The 22,812-nt window shown below is 40.7% G+C and overlaps 1 protein-coding gene across 3 annotated transcripts in view; it reads left to right on the forward strand.

The window, feature by feature from the left end:
• The window catches only part of MYO16 (myosin XVI), a 702,327-nt gene that overhangs the window by 662,489 nt on the left and 17,026 nt on the right, over positions 1 to 22,812 (forward strand). For all 3 annotated transcript variants that reach the window (XM_025364355.1, XM_025364354.1, XM_025364353.1), the window contains exon 34: positions 11,084 to 11,175. In XM_025364355.1, the coding sequence (XP_025220140.1) occupies positions 11,084 to 11,175 (92 nt within the window). The remainder of the gene's footprint in view (positions 1 to 11,083; positions 11,176 to 22,812) is intronic.

The following is a 22,812-nucleotide window of genomic DNA, read 5'->3' on the forward strand; positions in this document are numbered from 1 at the left end:
TTATTTTATTTGTGTAGTTGTGAGAGGTGACAATGTGCTAGCAGCCCTTACTCTCAGCACCTCCTTGGCCTCCCGCCTCAGCTTCCACTCTGGTGGCGCTTGAGGAGCCCTTCGCCTGCCACGGCACTGTGGGAGCCCCTCTCTGGGCTGGCTGAGGCCAGAGCCTCCTCCCTCTGCTTGTGGGGAGGTGTGGAGAGAGAGGCGCGGGTAGGAACCTGGGCTGCGGGCGGCGCTTGTGAGCCAGTGCGAGTTCCGGCGGGAGCAGGCGTGGGCTCCGTGGGCTCTGCACAGGGAGCAGCCAGCAGTTGCCGCCAACGCAGGGCAGTGAGGGGCTTAGCACCCGGGCCAGCAGCTGCAGAGGTTGCACTGGGTCCCCCAGCAGTGTCAGCCCACTGGCACAGGCCTCCTAGCTGCCTCCCTGCGGGACAGGGCTCGGGACCTGCGGGACAGGGCTCAGGACCTGCAGCCCACCATGTCTGAGCTCCTCCCCCTACAGTGGGCTCCCACGCTGCCTGAGCCTTCCCCAGGGGCACCACCCCCTGCTCCGTGGCACCCGGTCCCATCGACAGCCCAAGGGCTGAAGAGTGTAGGGGCAGCTCAGGACTGAGGGGCTGCTCTGCCTGCAGCCCTGGTGCATGATTCACTGGGTGAAGCCAGCTGGGCTCCTGAACTGGATGAGGACTTAGGGAACTTTTATATCTAGCTGGAGGATCGTATGTGCACCAATCAGCATTCTGCGTCTAGCTCAGTGTTTGTAAATACACCAATCAGCACTCTGTGTCTACCTCCAGGTTTGTGAATACACCAATTGGTATTTTGTATCTAGCTAACCTAGTGGAGACTTGGAGGACTAGCACTCTGTGACTCTGTCTAGCTCAAGGATTGTAAATGCACCAATCAGCACTCTGTGTCTAGCTCAGGGTTTGTAAACGCACCAATTGGTACTCTGTATCTAGCTAATTCTGTAGCTAACTAGCACTCTGTGACTCTGTGTCTAGCTCAAGAATTGTAAAGGTACCAGTCAGCCGCCTGTCAAAACGGACCAATCAGCTCTCTGTAAAATGGACCAATCAGCAGGATGTGGGTGTGGCCAGATAAGGGAATAAAAGCAGGCTGCCGGAGCCAGTAGTGGCAATCCGCTAGGATCATCTCCTACGTTATGGAGGCTAGGTTCTTTCTCTGTTTGCAATAAATCTTGTTGCTGCTGTTTGGGTTCATGCTGCTGTTATGAACTGTAACACTGACCGTGAAGGTCTGCCACTTGACTCCTGAAGCCAGCGACACCACAAACCCACCGGCAAGAACGAGCAACTCCAGACGCGCTGCCTTTAAGAGCTGTAACACTCACCATGAATGTTTGCAGCTTCACTCCTGACAGCGAGACCACGAACCTACCAGAAGGAAGAAGCTCCAGACACATCTGAACGTCTGAAGGAACAAACTCTGGACACACCATCTTTAAGAACTGTTACACTCACTGCGAGGGTCCACGGCTTCCTTCCTGAAGTCAGCAAGACCAAGAACCCACCAATTCCGGACACAGTTGCTACAATTCTGCAATTTTAAAAAAAAAAAAAAAAAAAGGAAGAAAGAGATGGAGAAAGGGAACTTCTCTTCACCAAAATATTTAAGTTTTCCGTGTTTTGAGGCAAAAGGCAAAAACTACAGCTACGGAAATGATCCTAAAAAATTTAATAATAATAAAGAACTCCGTCTCTACTAAAAAATACAAAAAATTAGCCGGGCGAGGTGGCGGGCGCCTGTGGTCCCAGCTACTCGGGAGGCTGAGGTGGGAGAATGGCGTGAACCCAGGAGGCGGAGCTTGCAGTGAGCTGAGATCCGGCCACTGCACTCCAGCCTGGGCGACAGAGCGAGACTCCGTCTCAAAAAATAAATAAATAAATAATAATAATAATAATAATAATAATAAAGAACTCCAAGTGTTACTCTAAATATCAAAACATAACCGAAAACGAAAGAAACAAACAAAAACCCTCTAGACCAAAATGGAGATGTTTGTGGAAAAGGCTCCATGAAATTAATAATATGAATTCTTTGGGAGTATCAGGGTTCTAAACTTCAGCATGTAACAGATAGTGTGTATGGCCACAGCCTGCAACACAGATTGCTGTGTTCTCCCTTAACATGCTTACGGATTTTAAATAAAGTTGGTTCTGTGCTGTCGTTAATTAAAAACCACTTGAAAAGCTCAAGAGTTATATGTGCAAAAGGAAAATTATTTCAATTGGAAATTCAATCTTTCAAAGCAACTTAACACATTTATGCTGATCTACTCTTGTGAGCACCGTGAATTTTTGGGTGCCTGGAACTTTCCCCATGATTTTGAAAACATCCAGCACAAGGCCCTCAGTAAGCATTTACTGATCGAAATAATGTTGTTTGTTACGTAGGAACCAGTAAATCCCATCCTAGAGGGCAGAGTCAGAAAAACTGCCCAATCAGTATTATAGAAATTGAACAAACATTACACATGTGCAGCATGTGATATATACATGAACATGATAACTCTTAAAGCAATTATTAGTACAGGTTCATAACTTACAAAGTGCGGCCAATGCACTTTCTAAATATGGGCACAAGATGAAAACAAATGTTTAAAATAATTTAAAGTTCAAATTGAATTAGAAACAGTGTTATTTTCTAGGAAACATTTCTCTTTTGAATGCCGGTATCTGCATGCTACCTCTGCTTCCCAGAAATAATTATCTGTTTGTTCATTTGTTGAAATATAGTTATGTGTGGGTAATTATAGCTATCACTTACTTTAATTGCCATCCTTTTACTGATGTGAACGCAAGCTTGGATCTTTTTTTGTATACTTAATTATTCCCTGGACTTGTGGTTATTTATTATTAGATTAGAGAGCAGTTTTTAGTGTTAGAACATTTTAGCTTTATCAAACAAAATATTGTGAACATAAAGATGTTTATTTTGTGGGGACACATATAAAAAAATCTAACTAGGGCATTTTATATCAGTATTATTTTTTTCCTTGAATATACATAATATGGCTGGGTATCAGGAAAAATGGCAATGAAAGAATACAGTCATTGCGTTTGCATTTACATTTATCATTCTGTGCAAATTGTGTATTTTTAATTTGCATTGTGTTCATCCTCAATGCACAATAAGGGTTACTTGTGTTGAATACAGGCTTCATAAGGCAAAAGGTTGGGGGGCATCATTTGCAGGACCAGAAAATCTACATTCTGTGCATCGACTCTGGCGCCTTGTTGAACTTAGGCCATTAGAGCACCAAACCACACCAGTTCTGGGAACATCTAAGAAGGGCTTCCATCAGCCACACCTCAAAATCAATCCAATCCACCAGTCAAGGAGCCTTTGGTGGGAGTCCATAAATGTCTTTAATATATATTTTACGACATCACTTTTTTTTTTTTTTTTTTTTTGAGACGGAGTCTCACTCTGTCACCCAGGCTGGAGTGCAGGGGCGCTATCTCAGCTCACTGAAAGCTCTGCCTCCAGGGTTCACACCAGTCTTCTGCCTCAGCCTCCCCAGTAGCTGACACTACAGGCGCCCGCGACCACACCCCGCTAATTTTTTGTATATTTAGTAGAGACGGGGTTTCACCGTGTTAGCCAGCATGGTCTTGATCTCCTGATCTCATGATCCGCCCGCCTCGGCCTCCCAAAGTGCTGGGATTACAGGCATGAGCCACTGCGCCTCGCCAACATCACTTTCTTTACGGAAATTGTACACATTCTTTGGAACTCATACTCTTGTCTGACTGAAAGTCTAACAGCCAGAGAAAAGGAAGCAAGCCTCACTTGACAATCTGAAATATGTTGAAATCATCTATTTTAAGCAATAGAAGTTACCTTTGCAAAGAAAGAAAACTCCTGGGGCATCAAGTAAGCCCTGCCCCACTCATCCTTCTAGTTAAAAGCATTTTAAAGTCACATTAAATAATTTCTAATGTGGATATTATTTAATTACCTTTTCTCCACTGCAGTTGAGAAGTCAGTGTTGAAAAGGAACAGACTGAAATGCTCACTCTACTCTTTCCTAGCTGCGGAATATTGTTCCCAGTGCTTAAGGCATCATTCTGCCTGCCTGGGTTTGAAGCTCAGCTCCGATGCTTATTAACTCCCCTACCATGGGCAAGTTACTTAACCTCTCTGCTTTTCAATTTTCTTGTCTTAAAAATGGGAATAATAAAAGCACCTACTTCATGGATTGCTGTATTTTATATGACAATATTTAACAGAAAGTTAATACTCAAGAAGTATTACCCATACACAGTTATTCATAAAGTGTTACATGTTTTAGAGCTAGAAGAGTCATGAGGATTTATCCAACAGAAACAACAATTACATGAATGAGGTAGATGAGGTGCAAGGCAGTGAATTCGTTTCTCTGAAACCATACAGGCCATAATAGTAGATCAGTGCTTTATGAAAGAGACACAAATGCCCACGTGTACAGCCAAATGCACAATGTTACTTTGATGGCTTATGCTGGTATGCAGGGCAAAGACAGACGTTACAATTTGGAGTCTCTGGGATGAATAGAAGCAGGAATATCTGGGTGGAGTTCAGGGGATATTTAATATTGAGGTTGGAGGATTCAAAATAATATGAAGGGCAGGATGGCAAGAGGAAACCCAGTGAAGAGAGAGGTGCACATTAGTCAATCAAAACACTCACCAAGTGCACCTGTCACATGTAGGCTTTGTGTTATGCATGGGAGCCCTATGATACCTAAGCACCACGAGATGACCTCTGTGTGTGAACAGTGAAAATACGGAGCACACTGAAAATACATCCCAAGGAGACTGCAAAATAGGGCAGTCAGCAATAAATGTCAAACGAATCCCATAAATAATGGTTAGTCTGTTACTTTCTGCATAGATAAAAGAGATGATTCTGGTGGGCTGGGATTGCTAAGGATGCTTCATAGAGAAGGTTGGGATTTTCAAAATGTGTTTAAATCAGAAAAGAAGGGAGCACATTTCCAGGAATTTTCTGCACAATGTATTGTGGCACGAATGTGAATCAGCTTCTCTGATAGAATAGGTGAGTAAATAAGAGAGGAAAGAAACAATTATGTAGGAGCTACAGAGCCATGAATGCCAATTTAAAGAGTGTCTCAGCTGAGCACGGTGGCTCAAGCCTGTAATCCCAGCACTTTGGGAGGCCGAGGCGGGCGGATCACGAGGTCAGGAGATCAAGGCCATCCTGGCTAACACGGTGAAACCCTGTCTCTACTAAAAATACAAAAAATTAGCCAGGCGTGGTGGCGGGCGCCTGTAGTTCCAGCTACTCGGGAGGCTAAGGCAGGAGAATGGCGTGAACCCGGGAGGCGGAGCTTGCAGTGAGCCGAGATCGTGCCACTGCACTCCAGCCTGGGCGACAGAGCCAGACTCCGTCTCAAAAAAAATAAAAAATATAAAACAAGAAAAAAATTAAAAATGAAAAAACAAGAGAGAGAAAAAAAAAAAGAATGTCTCTGAAAGGGTTGCCATTGTTTTGAGGGAGTACTGTCTGCTATTTTGGAGAAGTGTACCTGATTGTACTATCCAGGGTGAACAACAGAATTGGAAACTGAGTTTGGGGGTGCCAGTTTTGAATTCATTCACTTAAGCCTTGGCAGGTTTTGTACGTGAAGCAAGAGTATTAGACTGTATTGGTATAGGAGTCAAGAAGTGGAAGGTGTCAAGAACGACTCCAAGAATTTGAGGCAAATGATGGGAGAATACTGCACTCTTCAGAAGGGAAGGGCAGTTCCCAAAGGAGGTTAATTCCATAAGTGGATTTGGAACTCGAGAGAGAAGGACTTCTGATTATGGATGATTTTTCCGCAAATGATGATTACAGGTTTGGAGTTTAGGCCAGGGTTCCAGGATAGAAAGAGAAAAGCCAGAATTTTCAAAGAAGCTGGAGACATGGTGGTTATTTGTAGCATCAGAAGAAAAATAATAAAGAGGAATAAGAAAAGAAATATGACCACTAAACAATGCAGAACACCAAACTTTGAGAAATTTACATTGAGAAGGGTGGAAATGGAGACATGCAATAGGTGCTCACGAGATAGAAGACAGATGTCCGATTTCATGGAAATCAAGAGGGGAGTAGATTTAAAGGTAATGGAATACTTGGAAAGCTGGACAGATGTAAAAAGAGAATTCAAACCACCTTGCCATTGACTAAACAAGTTTGGGTCCCTACAAAATGACAGATTTGACTAACAGATTCCAACTGGTTAGCCATGTGAAATTCAGTGCCGTACCCCCCTTGAAAGTCTCTGTCTCGTTCTTCTCTTGTCTGGTTTTTGTTTTGTATTGTTTTGTTTTGTTTTGTTTTTTGAGATGAAGTCTCACTCTGTCGCCCAGGCTAGAGTGCAGTGGCACGATCTCGATTCACTGCAACTTCCACCTTCTGGGTTCAAGTGATTCTTCAGCCTCAGCCTCCCGAGTGGCTGGGACTACAGGCGCCCACCACCACCTCCGGCTATTTTTTTTGTATTCTTTTTAGAAGAGGCGGGGTTTCACTGTGTTAACCAGAATGGTCTTGATATCCTGACCTCGTGATCCGCCCGCCTCGGCCTCTCAAAGTGCTGGGTTTACAGGCATGAGCCACCACACCTGGCCCTCATTCTTGTCTTCTTATAAGAATCTGCATGAACCCACTGGGCTCTGCATATAGACCTCATGGCCCCAGAGTCTCTCACTTTTCAAAATTACTTAAAAAATCACACAGAACTCCAGGGACCAGGTCTACATCACAGTGATGAGGATGTCCTAAAAGCCATTCCTCATTGTGTCCTGGAGGAAGGTTTAATTTTCAGTGCTCTGAGCAGCCTCCAATTCAGGAGGAGAGGAAGAGCAGAGGCTGCTTCTTCCTGCTAAACCCTCAATCAAGGCCAAAGCCTTTTTGACTTTTGCCCACCCAAGTTTAAAGGAACAACAGCAGGTTCTATGGAGTGTCCACAGTGTATCCATTAGGCCATGAAGATCAGCTTTGGGGAATTCCTTCCCTGAGCATCTGCATGTTTTCTTTGAGCAGAAGAGCTGGATATCTGGAAGGTAGGGTAGAGTGGATGCAGTTTCAGAAGACCTTGACTTGCTGTCATTTGGGCAAGAATGGCTTTTTGAAATAGTTTGGTATCAAATGGACCAAAAGCTCGACTTTTTGAAGCACACTGTTGCGACCCTGGAAAGAATATGTTCAGCAAGGGACACATGAATCTCTAAGCTGGGAATTGTTAACTCCAAGCCTGGTCTGGGGAGAAGACTGCTGCAGTACGAGGAGCAGAGGAGGCTTCTCAGAATGTGCAGAAGCTTCTTCACGGACAGAATTCCACCCATTAATGAAGGCACAGATAAAGAGCTCTATCTTCACTTTAAATGTTCCTCCAACACGATTGGAGTCTTCACCCTGGTTAAAATGCGCCATGGGATTCTCTACCCACACAAGACTGTGGGACTTTTCTGGGGGCCTTTGCTTAGCAATGTTCCTGTTAGCTGTGTGAGAAAATCCTTGCTATGTTTAAAAAAAAAGAAAGTTCTTGTCAGTTAGGGACACATGTACAAATATTTACAGCTAAAATGACATGATTTCTGGGATTTAAGTGAAAAATGAATAAAAAATGGATAAAAATGGATAAAATTGACAGCCCCAAGGCTTGGAATGGGTGCATGGAGTTTCACTACATATTCTCTTTATGTCTGAAATGTTTGTAATAAAAAGTTTTAAAACTGTGTTATTTTGATAGATAAAATGAATGTTACTGTAGTCTCATATCCATTACTTGGAATTCTTAATGGAATTGAATATGTGTATTACTTGTTAGTCATTCATTTTTTTTCTCCTTTATTTTCTACGCTTATTATTTGTCCACTGTTTAATATCTGGGAGAAGGTCCTTTATTTTGATCTGTAGGATGTTTTAAGAATTAAAAAGCCTCTTATTTAATATATTTCAATGTTCTACATTGTTCTTTAAAATACACGTTTTATTTTTAAGGCATCATCAATATGTTTATTTTTAATGTTTATATAGAGATATGAATCCGTTTTTTTAATTCATGGGTTGTGCCTTTGATGTCATTTAAAAATTATTTGCCTCAAAAAGGTACTGCTTCTAATATGGCAGCGAAATAAAATATTGTGCTGGAAAAAACAAAACAAAACAAAACAAAACCCTCCTGCCGTGTAACCTCCTTTGCACCTTTGGCGCTTCCTGGCTGTCATTCTGCCCCTTCCACTTCTTACAACGTTGGTGAGTTGGCCATGATGAGGACCCTTGGCCTGTTTGCTACAACCTTCCAAAATCCCCTTCCCTCTGACTTCTCGGGCTCAGTCCTTTGTCCCACCCCCTCCTCCACATGCCAGTCTCCCCCAGCACCCACGCACCTGCCTCCCTCCCCACTGTCCTCACCTGGCCCTCCACACCTGCATGCGAGCACCTGCCCACACTGCATCCATCCCTCTCTGTGGAGCCGTGACACAGGTTCTGGGACCCATCCTTTCTTTAGTCAACAGTTACGAATGAAATACCTTTGAACTCATGACTTAGATAAAACGGCAGCACGTCTCTTCTGGGAAGTCTGCAGTGCTACCTCTCGTCTCCAAAGTGTGGTCACATTTCCGCGAAGCGTCCTTGTGTTTTGTTGCCCTATCACATTGGTGCTCACAGCCAGGCATGTCCTTCTCGACTTTGTTCACCCTCCACAATTCTCCTCCTCCTGGAAGGCCCAGGTCCTTTGGCAACACCACCATGAAGTTTCCTCTAGTCCCTTCCATCAGAATAAATGCTTGCCTTCTCCAAGACCCCGTTCAACGTGACCTGTACTCCTCTTAATCCTGAAATCACGCTGCTGTGTGTTTGGCGTCAGTGTCATTCTCACTGAATTATGACTTCCTCAAGGGTGGGGACATTTCTTCATTCTTCATTGTATTTCCCAGTGCCTTATGCAGAGGTTGCTCATAAATGTTTTTAACCTTAGTTTAATTGACTCTCTGCAGTGCTCAGCAGGCTATCGATTCAGCTCTGAGCTTGTACCCTTTCAATTGAGTTTCTGTTTTGATTCTGAGATCCAACTTCTAATTTTATTTATTTATTTATTTATTTTGAGATGGAGTCTCACTCTGTCACCCAGGCTGGGGTACCATGGTGCAAACTTGGCTCACTGCAACTCTGCCTCCCGGGTTCAAGCGATTCTCCTGCCTCAGCACCCGGAGTAGCTGGGACTACAGGTGTGCACCACCAGGCCCGGGTAATTTTGTGTTTTTAGTAGAGATGGGATTTCACCATGTTGGCCAGGCTGGTCTCGATCTCCTGACCTCAGGTGATCTGCCACCTCAGCCTCCCAAAGTGCTGAGATTACAGGCGTGAGCCGCCGCATCCATTCCCAACTTCTAATTTATAATTTAGTTTTGAAAAATGGATCACAATTGTCTTCTCCTGGCGAACTGGTTTCTTTATGGTTCCTGTAGAAGTTAAGGTTTATCTTGCTTGTCAATTAGCCCCTTCGTCCCAGCACCCCATCCTTTATTCCGCTCTAAGAGGGGGTCCTTCACATGAATCCCAAGCCCTTTGTTGTGCTCTACTATCTGGAAACACGGTTTTTTTTCTAACTATCTGCCTTATCTAGTCTCCTGAAATTTCATATTGTGCCTGATCTTAAATTGCCATGCTCCCTTCTGCCTGTGTGAACTTCAGGCTGCTCCAACACTCACTGTGATTGGAGCCTTTCCTGTGTCCTGCTACCACAGTGTCTAAGGACACTATTCCCACGTAGCACCTGAGGCTACTGCTGCTGCCTGTGGCTGAGATCTGTTCTCCAGCCATTGTCCGCCCAGTCTTCATGAAGTTAGCTTTTCCATACCAAGGTATCTGGACATGTAACAAGATCACTGGGAAGCGCTTGTTATCTATTGACAGGATTGTGTAGACTTCCCTGAGGAACTCTCTCCTATAATCGGAAAAGTGTGCAGTGATTGTCTAATGATTTTTAATTTAGGAATCATGTATATGTTTAATCAATTACAGTGTGCTAGTTAATTATGCTTTCAGAGGGGAGTAGTAATCACTTCAGTAGTTAAAGTTCTCTGAGTTGAATTCATTTTGTTGGGTTCTTATTTCTCTTTTTGTCTATTCATGTTTATTAATCAAAGTCACTTTTGGTGATGCATGATGCCTGTATCACAGTGGTTCTCAGCCAGTGTAGGAGGGGATGACTTTGCCCTCCAGGGAACTTTTGGTAATGTCTGGGAACATTTCTGGGTGCCACAAATGGGGGCACTGCTGGCATCTAGTGCGTGGAGGTCAGGGATGCTATTTAACATCCTGCAATGCATGGGGCAGACCCCACTGCAAAGAATTATACAGGCCAAAATGCCAATAGTGCAGAGGGTGGGAAACTGCTTTGATCATAAAGGATAATTAATAAAATCATTTGGTGCCTCATAGCGACTTCATGTTGTTGGAGGGCATGTAAAGTTTCATAAACCCACAACTTACTCTACGTGGTTGCTCGTGAATTGGTGTTGTGAATCAGCAGCTCTCCCCACCTTTTCCTCATGGAAATTCAGCCAATCTCTTTGCTTCCTTGTGCACAAAATGAACTACAGCCAGTGGAATTCATCGGACACACAGGCTTAGTCATGCTCTGACTTCGAATCCCTTCCTCGTCTCCCTGCAGTCCTATGAATGGCAGCCACATTCTGCTGTCTGCAGTCACCCCAGCGACTCAGTGGACCCGTCACTGACTCCGGAAGCGTCTTCAAACCTTTTCAGTATCTGGAAGTTTCCCTTCTCCCCTCCAATACTTGTCTGCTCACTTTTGTGCTATTATCACATATTTCTTTATTATCATTGTATCTCCTTTGGCAGGATATGCCCTCTTTTCCTAAATGAAGCTGCCACAATACTGTGCGTGCCCATGTTTCATTGCAAAATTTAGTATTTAGTTTGTGTTTAAGGAACATCATTTCAATTTGTAAAATATAACAACTCTAGTTTATCGTAATGAGTGCATGACTTACTTTATTTGGAATGGAGACACTGCTTAATTCCTGATTTGTGTTGACCTCAATAGGTTTACCTGAAGAAGATGGATACTCACGGTTGTCTATAAGTGGCACGGGGACTTCGACATTTCAGAGACACAGGGACAGTCACACCACTCAGGTAATGACGTCTATCTGTTCACATGTGCAGTGACAAATGGAATTCAGTTATGACAAGACATTCATTAACTTGTTACCAATAGATGCTCTGTGTGGACTGCAGAGCTCAGCTGTTCTCACCTCTGCCCTGCACTCCTTGGGCTGAATGGTCTTCTCTCTCCATCTCAGCTGACTACAATTTTCCACCTGTTTCCAAAATAAAGAATAATGTCCAAAAAAACTAAAACATAATAGTTTTAAATGAAATATCGTAGATTTAATTTATGTTGTGGTAGTTTAAAATTATTCTCGGGTGAAGATGGTATTAAACTTGCTGAATGAGGTTGCTATGCATTTGGCCTTGGCTAAAATAGGACGACTCTTAGTGACCACACCTGGGAATAAAATGCTTGCACCACCTGTGGTTTCATGGCATGCATTTTATCTCAGTTATGACATTCACTTCCATGTAATTCACATTGATTTGAAATATGACATATCATGAGAACATGGTAAAATCAAAGTGAGATTGCAGTCCACAAAACTGTTTGGAGGTGTATTACTGATTCCATGTAAATGTTTCATGTGTCTGCTCCTAACAATTTCACCAAAATAAACAAGATTATCACTTCAAGAAGAAGAAAAAACAACCCACTGGTGCTTTTAGAAAGTAAAAGAATTTATATTATAGAATGTAGTGTTTTATTTTCCTTTTATGTTGAATTTTAAAATATACTTTAAATAATTATCTTTAAAATATGTAATGTTGCATTCAAAGTGATGCACAAACCACTAAGTAAGGAGACGTTGTTATCAATATATCAACACACTATTGCTTTAGCAACAGGATTCTCATTTTATCTAAAGTTACAGCACAATTTTTATGTCAAACATCTACATAAAAATCTAAAATAACCTCAGCCAAGTATCCAGATGTTTCCATGAAATCAAGTATCCAGCTAATGATCAGCTTTCCTTGGAATATTTAGCATTATAGAGGCACAGCCATATTATCAGCGGAGATTTTTCTAAATAACACTGATGAGGTAGTGAGAAAAATCAATAATTTGAATCTTAAGAATAAATCTTACAGTAGGCAATCTTCTGAAATCACTTGCACTGATATCCAGGCACTGAAATAGAAAGAAAATGCTGATTGGTTGCAATAATAGATTGTCCTAATCTCCCCTCTGTTCCTTACAGATGCATCTACTTTACCTTGTAAGCATCACAGATGCTTCCTCTGAGATGGTGCAGAGGGGAACCTCCTGGTCACGAACACTGGTTTGATTTTTGTATCAGAGGCCTGCCCCCTGTACATTATAACACAACGCTGGGCCATCTGACATCCTTTCCAGGCCTGCCCCTACAGTGTGGTTGTTAGACAAAGAGAGTCATTTGAAAGAAGGTATATATAGTAGGCTGCTTTGTGACTTTTCCTCTGTGTTTGGCTAAGAATCAAAGAGAGATGGGAAAGGTCATCAGGAATCATTTTCCAGTCTCAGATTTCAAAGAGGCCTTGTTTTCAAATGTAGACATCCCTGATGAGGCAGGAACTGCCAGTCATCTTGGGGCACTTTCTTTTTCTCAAGGAAACTGAAAACCCAGGCTTATTCTCTTCCATGCAAATCGTGGGCACTCACGTGATGAGACAGATTCCTTACTGGTGAGAAGCTGTAAGAGTTATGTGAAACTATGTGTTTAATGGCTTTCAGAATTTATCTCTCATGTGACATTTATACAAGAAGTATGGACACATACAGGGAAGCAGCTTTTTAGCTTTTCTACTAATGCAATTAAATAGAAATTCTATAAAATCCAGTCCCGGACACATTGGGCGTGTAGCAGCAAAATTAAATGGTGACCAAAAATGAAATTTCTCTTTAAGGATGTCTATATTTTCATTAGCCTCATCAGCAGTTTTAATAAACTCCCTTCAAGGAAGATAAAATGTCTGGGCATTATGGTAGATAAAGAAAAGAGAAAATAGAGTCAGTAATTTGCCAAAGATCATATGGAAAATTCACTGAGTCCACAGTTTGAATGGAAATCAAGATCATATGTTCCGTTTCTGAGAATGAACTTATCATAATCCGTTAAAAGGAACAGAGGAGTCATTTAACTGTTTCATAAAATTTATTTATTTATTTATTTATTTATTTATTTATTTATTTTATTTTTCGAGACAGAGTTTCACTCTTGTTTCCCAGGCTGGAGTGCAATGGGATGATCTCAGCTCATTGCAACCTCCACCTCCCAGGTTCAAACGATTCTCCTACCTCAGCCTCCCAAGTAGCTGGGATTACAGGTGTGCACCACCACACCTGGCTAATTTTGTATTTTCAGTAGAGATGGAGTTGCATCATGTTGGTTAGGCTGGTCTCAAACTCCTGACCTCAGTGATCCATCCGCCTTGGCCTCCCAAAGTGCTGGGATTACAGGCGTGAGCCACCGCACCTGGCCTGTTTCATAAAGCTTAAAGAATTTTTGGTTCAAAAATAAAAGTCTTCAGTAGTGATAGTGCACATTTGTGATTTGGCTTTTTCCTGCCAGTCCCACATTTAAGTTTGGCACCTACCATGATGAAAATAAAGGAAAGGGACTCCCTCTTCCTCCCCTGCTGCTTTGACAGCTGGACAAATACATGTAACATGGGCTCAGTTAACCTACCTATGATGGATGCAGAGCGAGGGACATATAATGGAAGGGACAACAACTGACCTGGCTCCATGGGGTGACATTGGGCAGTAGTGGCTCCATGCAGCACCAGCAGAAGAATATTAGTCAGAGAAGAACCTTGCTCAGAGCATGCCAGCCATCAGCCCCCGCATCCACCTCAGTCACTCGCCAGACCTTTTTGTCGAAATTCATGTCTTTCCTTAGCCTTCCAATAAAGCCTCTACCTGCCTGAGATGTCCAGAGTTAGTTTCCTTTGCTTAGAAATCAGAATTTTGACTAATATACACATTTAATTTTATTGTTATTATCCATAAAGTTTTACACCCAAACAAGTATTTTTTTTTTTCCACTCTGTGTACAAGCTCTTCATTTGTTCTCAAAATAGTTGCAAAACATTTTCTGATAGGACTGGATCCTCAGTATATGGTGGTGGCTTATGTAGAAAAAGAATATAGAAAATGTAGTTGATGTTGTACTCCATTATAACTTTTTATTAATTTGAAAACTATAATGGCTTTACATAAAAGTAGTGAACATTAATTTTACGTAAAATGTTTGAAAATAGCAAAAGCCAGGACATTGGCTGTGCTGCGCATGAGGCTGTGTTCATTTGCACTTCCCAAGCACTGGGCATGAATAAAACTGGCTGTGAGATATGACTTCATGGAATTCCACACACTGGCCCTTGACGGAGCTTTGTGACAGTTCCCAGGACGCAAATCTAGAATTTCGTAGGTTATAGAAGTATTCTAAATTAGCTTTGGAATTAAACAGCGTTTATGAAAGGAATATGACATTTATCTACTTACCATTTTATGAGATTTTACTTTTTTTTTTAAGTTTATGCTATTTGGCGTGATGCAATCCTTTAGAAGTAACTCGGTGGTGAGAGGCTCAGCAGTGGGGGAAATGCTGAGAGCGTCATCCAGCCGAGAATGACTTCTTTGCATTTTTTGCCATGGTGGCAATCCTCTGCTGACTCAGAGGGCCAGGTAACCTGACACAGGAAGCCCACAATTTATAAATAGAGCAAAAGCATGAAAGTCACAGGGAGGTGGGAGGACGGCCTGAAGGCAGAATGATGGCAGAAGGGGACGCAGAAACAAAAATGCTTGGCGCTTGCCCTCAGCCTAAAAATTTCTAGTTACACATCTGTTTAGGGGTCCACACTTGACATTGAGAAATGAGATGTTTAATTGTTTCATTAAGCATAGACTATCTGTATTTATGTTACTATTTTAACTCTACCACCTTTTCCTTCATGCCTTCTTATTCCTCTCAGCAGTCTGCTCTCCGCAGTAATATCATGTGCTTTATGTTCTTTTAGTTTCATTATGGGCATTTATCATATTTCTTGCCAAGTTTTTAAAAATATTCTTTTGTTTTTGTAAAGAACATAAAAAGTTATTATGCATATTGATCATGTTCAGGAATTCATTGTAAGAAATCATTCATGGTCTTTGATAAAATAATGGCAGTCTAGGACCCAAGATCTTAATAAATATCCAGCTCACTCCTGCCATAGCTGCCGATGAAAGCCATCATCAAATCAATACGCAATTGATTCTCATCAAAAAGCAAATTGTTATGTGGTATGCTTTACTGAATGATCAAATAAACCATTTTGTAATGTCACATAGCCACACAATTAAGAGTTGCAGAGCACTAAATAAATCCAATGCCTTCTTTCTATGTTCATTGTATTTGTTATATAGACTGAAATATATTATAGCATGGAATTAAAACAAATTGTGTGTTAGATAAAATAATGAAATGTAGAAATATTTAATCATTAGACAGTAATTCTAAAGATATGTCAGGGAACATAAATAAGATAACCCTTTCATAAGGAAACATATATAAATATATAGTTTGTATAACCATCTATGAGCTACAAAGAGAAGGAGATCTAGCAAACAAAGCTCTTTCACACAGCCAAGGTTCAGGGAATCCGTATTCACCACTCCTGACTTACAGATTATGTGCAAACAGTGAAGGTAGTAAATTAAGTTGATGTGTGAAATGGCAGCATTTTCAACAGGGAAAGGTCATGTCCAGGAGAGATAAATAGAAATTTGGAAAATAAAAAACAAAAACATATCCTGTATTTTGTATTTTTCCGTCATAAAATTGCACTGTATTTATTAATACAACATAAGTGTACATAAATGCATAATTTTTCTGATTAAGACACTATTTATTATCAATGAGGAGGATTTAATTGCCATAAATTTTAAGAGAATATGAAGTCAGAGTAGTTACTATGTTTTTTTCATTTGTTTGTTTGTTTGAGACGGAGTCTCCCTCTGTCCCAGGCTGGAGTTCAGTGGTGCGATCTCGGCTCACTGCAACCTCCGCCTCCCAGGTTCAAGCGAGTCTTCTGCCGCAGTCTCCCAAGTAGCTGGGATTACAGGCATGCGCCACCACACCTGGCTAATTTTTTTTTTTTTTTTTTTTTGAGACAGAGTCTCTGTTGCCCAGCCTGGAGTGCAGTGGCTCAATCTTGGCTCACTGCAACCTGCACCTCCCAGATTCAAGCGATTCTACTGCCTCAGCCTCCTGTGTAGCTGGGACTACAGGACATGCCACCACGCCCAGCTAATTTTTATTTTTATTTTTTAATAGAGACAGGGTTTCATCATGTTAGCCAGGACGGTCTCAATCTCCTGATCTTACGATCTACCCACCCAGGCCTCCCAAAGCGCTGGGATTACTGTTGTGAACCACTGCACCCTGGCCTATTTTTTTTTTTCTTTTTTTTTTTTTTTTTTTAGTAGAGACGGGGTTTCACCATGTTGGTCAGGCTGGTCTCGAACTCCTGCCCTCAAATGGTCCGCGCCCCCTGGCCAAAGTGTTAAGATTGGAGGAGTGAGCCACCATGCCTGGCTGTAACTATGTTTTTAAAGAGGAAAAAGTCTTGTGATATTTCTACAAGCTCACCTTGTAGATGGGAAATCTGCAATTAGCAATATTATTGTATAGTGGAGGAGTAACAAAGTAATTGGAAACATCTGGCTAACTGTAAATTCTAGGTAACAATTTCAATATTAATTTAATTGGTTTTTAAAGTGAAGAAAGTAAGAAAAGAACTAGATAAGAATCCCAGATTCATTGTTTATCATGTAAGTGCACAAAAAGGTAACTTTGGGGGTCAATTAAAGAAAATACATGTAACATGCCTACCATGCTGCCTGGAATACTGTAGGTGCTAAAAAAAAAGAAAAAAGAAAAAAGAAAAAAAGAAAAAAGCTTGCTTGCTCTTGTTATTATGATATTCCTTTCTTTGCATGGTCAATATTCTAAAAACCAGCTCTGATTTTAACATTGTAGATGCCATCTAAAATATGTAGGAGATTAGAGATTAGATTGGATCAAGAGAACCCAATATTTTTCTGGGATTTTGTTAAAATCTATTATATGTGTGATTTTTAAAACATGTTTTATTAGGCAATAGTATAAACTTAGAAAGAAACAGTGATTAATGAAACACCCACCTTTAGTAAGTCTTAACATTTTGCATTATTACCTTAGAGCTACATTTTTGGAAAAACATGTATCCTAGTTCTCAGTCTCATCCCTGCCTACCACACCAGAAGGGAATCATCACAATGAAGTTTGCACGTAGCCCCCTTCATCCATGTTTGCACCTTTACTGAGCATAGGTGTACTCACAAATCATATCATATTCACAAGTAATAACCAATGCTATGCATGCTTTTAAAGTGTAAAAAAATCTCACTTTCTACAGATTATTCTGCAAACCGCTTCTTCTTGTTGCTGCGGTAGGACTTTTTTTTTTTTCCTTTTCGATACATGTTCCTCCCACTTGTTATTTTATTCTCAGTATTAGCTCCAGGTGAAATGTACAGACTTTAGGGTTGACACCTGTAGTCCCAGCTCTCGGGAGGCTGAGGCAGGAGGATCACTTGAGCTCAGGAGATCGAGGCCACGGTGAGCTGTCTTCACACCATTGCACTCCAGCCTAAGCAACAGAGACCTTGTCTCAAAAAAAAGAAAAAAAAACTAAACTAAATTTAAAAACAACTTTAGGGCTGAGGTATCGACACAATGAGAAACTATTGATGACCAGCACATACTTAGTGCAAAATTATATTCATATTCCTTCAACAAGCATGGCAGGGAGCAAGTTCAGGAGGAGAAGAAAGCATTAGGGACTGAAGGACAGGTGTCACACGACCTGCTGCTGCTGGCCCTAGGGTGCTGGTGCCTCGAGGGGCCAGATGAGCACAAAACAGATGGTGTTTTCCTGTGGTCTGTTGTGTTGTGGTCCACAGAAAACCTAATTCTGTGATCTCCACAAAAGATGCAGGGAGATTGATGATGCTGTGTGCTCAGTGCCAATATGCAGGTCATTTTGTAGTTTACAACTTCACTAGAGGACTAGAAGTTACAGCATCCAAGGGTGTGAGCATACATTCTGGCCAGTGACTCTATAAGCTTTTCAACACACAGACACACACACACCACACATGCACACACAATCATATTGCTTTTTAGGTGCAAACATGCCTCCTCCATTGGAAACTTTTCTGAGGAACAAGTTCCATGTAAATGTGGTCATGGCATTTCTTAAGAACATGTTTACAGGTTGACCAAAGCGAGTAGAAAATCATTTCCAAGTTGTCAATGTTACAAGTCATGCTACAATTAGCATCACTGAGAATGCCTCTAACTTACAATTGGGAAAAAAAGTTGCCAAAGATTCCCCTAGAAATGGAAGTACTAAGTTTCTGCTCATGGACATTTTCAGCCACAGTGGTTATTGCCAAATTACTCCCCTACAAGGTTAAATCAGTGTATATACTTCTAGAAGGGAGTGAAGTTTTCCATCTCTCCTGGTAAGCGCCTGGTTTAATTATTCATTTTAATTTTTGCCAATATGATCAATGTAAAATGGATCTTATTGTGGTTTTATTATATTTCCTGGTTGCCAAGCAGTATTTTCACATATTCTCAGACTTGTTAATCCAAACACATCCTTTTCTTATTTCCTAACTGGTTTTCATGATTTTCTTGATGATGTTAGGAATTTTCTACGTATTCTGAATAATATTCCTTGCCAGTTTCATGCATGGCACACATTTTGCTTGTTGTGTTTTCTTGGTCTGTTTAGCTAGAAGTTTATCAATGTGATTGACTTTTTTAAAGTAACTTTTGATTTTATTGATTTTTTTCTATTGTTTTCCTGTTTTATTGATTTCTGTTGTTTTTATTTTCTTGTCTTTTGCTTGCTTTGGGTTTAATTGTCTCTATTTCTGCTCTCTTAAATAGGTGGCATAGATCACTGACTTGAAGTGTTTCTTTTCTCCTAATAAAAGCATTTAATAGAGTTATAAATTTCCATCTCAACACTGGAATAGCTGCATCCCACAAATCTTAATTCGTTTTGTTTCCATTTTCATTCAGTTCAAAATATTTTCTAATTTCCCATGGGGCTTTCTCTTTGGCTAACACTGATACTTTCCAGGTATTTGGGGTTTTCCGGGTACCTTTCTGCTACTGAATTCTCCTTTACTTCCGCTGTGACCTGAGGGCATACCTTGTATGATTTCAGTTCTCTTAAATGTACTAAAATGTTTTTATGGCCCAGGATATGACCTGTCTGGGTGAAATTTCCCTGTGCACTGGAACAAAAATGTGTATTCTACTTCCATTGTGTGGAGTCGTCTGGAAGTGTGGATTAGGTCTGTTTGGTTACTTGTGTCCACTTCCACATCTCTGCTGGCTTTCCATGTTCATTTTTCATCTATTCCTGAGAGAAGAGCACAGAGGTCTCCAACTGTACCATGGCTTTGTCCACACCTTTCAGTTTCATCAGTTTTTGCCTCATGCATTTGGAAGCTATATTTTAGATACAAAGGCTTAAAATTATTGCATCTTTTTTGGCGAAGATCTATTCATCATTATACAATTTCATTTTTTATTTGTATTTCTTTAAGTCTACTTTGTCTGAAATTAATAAAGCCACTCCATTATTTTGTTCATTGTCTACAAGGTATATTTTTTCATCCTTACTTTTTAAAAATAGCTTTATCAAGATATAAGTCACATACCACAAAACCCATGCATTTAAGTTATGAACATTCAGTGTTTCTTTGTAACTTCTTAATGTTGTGCAACTATCTCTACAATCTAACTTTAGAACTTTTTGCCTCCTCCCCACAAAAAATTCACCCCTTCACTTTCATGTATTCATCTTTCTATATTTGACATGAGATTTCTGTAGGCAACATAACAGATGAGTCTTATTTATTTTTATCCAATCTGACAACCTTTCATGAGACCATTTCTATTAATGTGATTATTGATATGGTTAGATTTAGGTATGTGTTGATAGGTTCTCTAGAGGGACAGAACTAACATGGTAGATGAATATATAAAAGGGAGTTTGTTAAGGAGAATTGACTCACACTGTCACAAGGTGAAGTCCCACAATAGGCCATCTGCAAACTGAGGAGCAAAGAAGCCAGGTTTGAGTCCCAAAACCTCAAAAGTAGGGAAGCCGACAGTGCAGTCTTTAGTCTGTTACCAAAGGCCCGAGAGCCCCTGGCAAACAACTGATATAAGTCCAAGAGTCCAAAAGCTGAAGAACCTGGAGTCCAATGTTCAAAAGAAGGAAGCAGGGCCGGGCACAGTGGCTCATGCCTGTAATCCCAGCGCTTTGGGAGGCCGACGTGGGTGGATCACCTGAGGTTGGGAGTTCAAGACCACCTGGCCAACATGGTGAAAACCCATCTCTATTAAAAATACAAAAATTAGCTTGGTGTGGTGGTGCATGCCTGTAATCTCAGCTACTCGGGAGCCTGAGGCAGGAGAATTGCCTGAACCCAGGAGGCGAAGGTTGCAGTGAGCAGAGATGGCGCCATTGTACTTCAGGCTGGGCCACAAGAGCAAAACTCTGTCAAAAAAAAAAAAAAAAGGAAGCATCCAGCATGGGAGAAAGATAAAGGAAGGAAGACTCAGCAAGTCAGGTCCTTCCATGTTCTTCCTTCTGCTTTATTCTCGCAGTGCTGGCAGCTGATTAGATGGTACCCACCCAGATCAAGGGAAGATCTGCCTCTCCCGAGTCCACTGACTCAAATGTTAATCTCTTTTGGCAACACCCTCACAAACACACCCAGGATCAATACTTTGCATCCTTCAATCCAATCAAGTTGACACTCAATATTTACCATCACAAGGTATATTAGTTTTATTATGTGTTTTTCTGATTGTCCCTGCTATTTTCATTCTTCTGTTTCTTTACCATGACTTCTTTCAGATTATTTGGATATTTTTTAAATTCCATTTTACATTACCTATTGGTGAATTAAAATTGTAATATATGCACATCTAATTTCAGTCTACCCTGGTCAATTGTCTTGGTCCCATCACCCTCTATCACCCATCTTTACTTAGCAATTGACCCATGTGCTACATCTATGTACATTGAAACCCCCCAGGCCGTGTTGTAAGTTTTCCTTTCAACAGTCATACAGGGAGAAAATAGTGGGGGGAAAAAAATCATCTTTTATGTTAACTCAATATTTACAATTTCTGTTGCTCTCCTTCATTTCTGAAATTCTGAGTTTCTTTCTGGTGTCATTTTACATCAGCTTAAAGATCTCCCTTTAGCATTTCATTTAGAGTATGCCCAAGAAATCTTAGTTTTCTTTAGCTGAGCATGCCATTATTCTGCCTTCGTTCTCTACGTTTTGATTCCCTACTACGATTTGTTTGTATTTTGTTGTTGCTGGTTTTTTTTAACTTTCCCAATTCCTCGATAGATGTTTTGTATTTTATACAAAGTTTTAGTTGTAATCAGTGAGAGAATTAGTCTGCAGTGGGCTTACTGGTTTATGTGTTTATCCCACATAAAGTTTTAATGTTATTATAGTCAAATTGATTAATCCTTACCTTTAGGGTTTGTACTTTTGTCATTCTGTTTAAGAAAATCTTTCTTATACAATTTTTTAAGGAAAAAAAATTATTTTACTGCTGCCTGCCATAAAGATATTATTCTATTATATTTTTACAAAGTTTAGGTTTGTTTTTTACATTTAGGGATTTAAGCTACCTGGACTTTGTTTTTGAGAATGGTGTGAGTTAGCAATGTAATTTTACATTTTTTTCTGTACAGATAACAATTGTTCCGCACTTTTTACAACATTAGGCCATGCTTCTGGCTTCTTCCTAATACTGAGTATGTCAACTCAGTGACATATAATCAGTCAGTGTAATATAATCATTTGTGTGTGTGTGTGCATGCCTTCATAGACTTGTGAGCTTATAGAGAGTGCATTAAATGCATCTTAATCACTTTTGAATTCCAAACACAAAGCACTCAATAATTTGCTGGCTCAATGTAATTGTTAACCAGTAGCAGCTCCAGAAGAATTAAGAGAAGCTGACTGATATATTATTCCCTAACTTTATTAGATATTTTAAATTTAATCCCATGTTAAAAATGTATCAATAAACTTGGTAATTAGGATCAGAGGCAGTTGTTTCACTGGTTGGAGGGAATTAAAGTGAAGTCACATTTTATACAGTGATTGGCTTCTAAAATTATTTAATTTGAAAGTGACATATGATAAAAATGACTCTGGAACATCCTTACATTACCTATCAAGAATAATATGCAAGGTTTGTAACTCCATTCAGTTATATGCATCCATGTATAAGCAATGCATAAAGCAACTTAAAGCATATAATAATATACATTTAGCATTTTGAATTCCAAGTGAGTGGATTGCATAAAATTGAATTTTCAGGCTGGGTGTGGTGGCTTACGTCTGTAATCCTAGCACTTTGGAAGGCCGAGGCGGGTGGATCACCTGTGGTCAAGAGTTTGAGACAAGCCTGGCCAAAATGGAGAAACCCTGTCTCCACTAAAAATACAAAAATTAGCCAGGCGTGGTGGCAGACGCTTGTAATTCCAGCTACTCAGGAGCCTGAGGCAGGAGAATCACTTGAACCC

The sequence above is a fragment of the Theropithecus gelada genome, chromosome 17, assembly GCF_003255815.1.
Source record: "Theropithecus gelada isolate Dixy chromosome 17, Tgel_1.0, whole genome shotgun sequence".
NCBI lineage: Eukaryota > Metazoa > Chordata > Mammalia > Primates > Cercopithecidae > Theropithecus > Theropithecus gelada.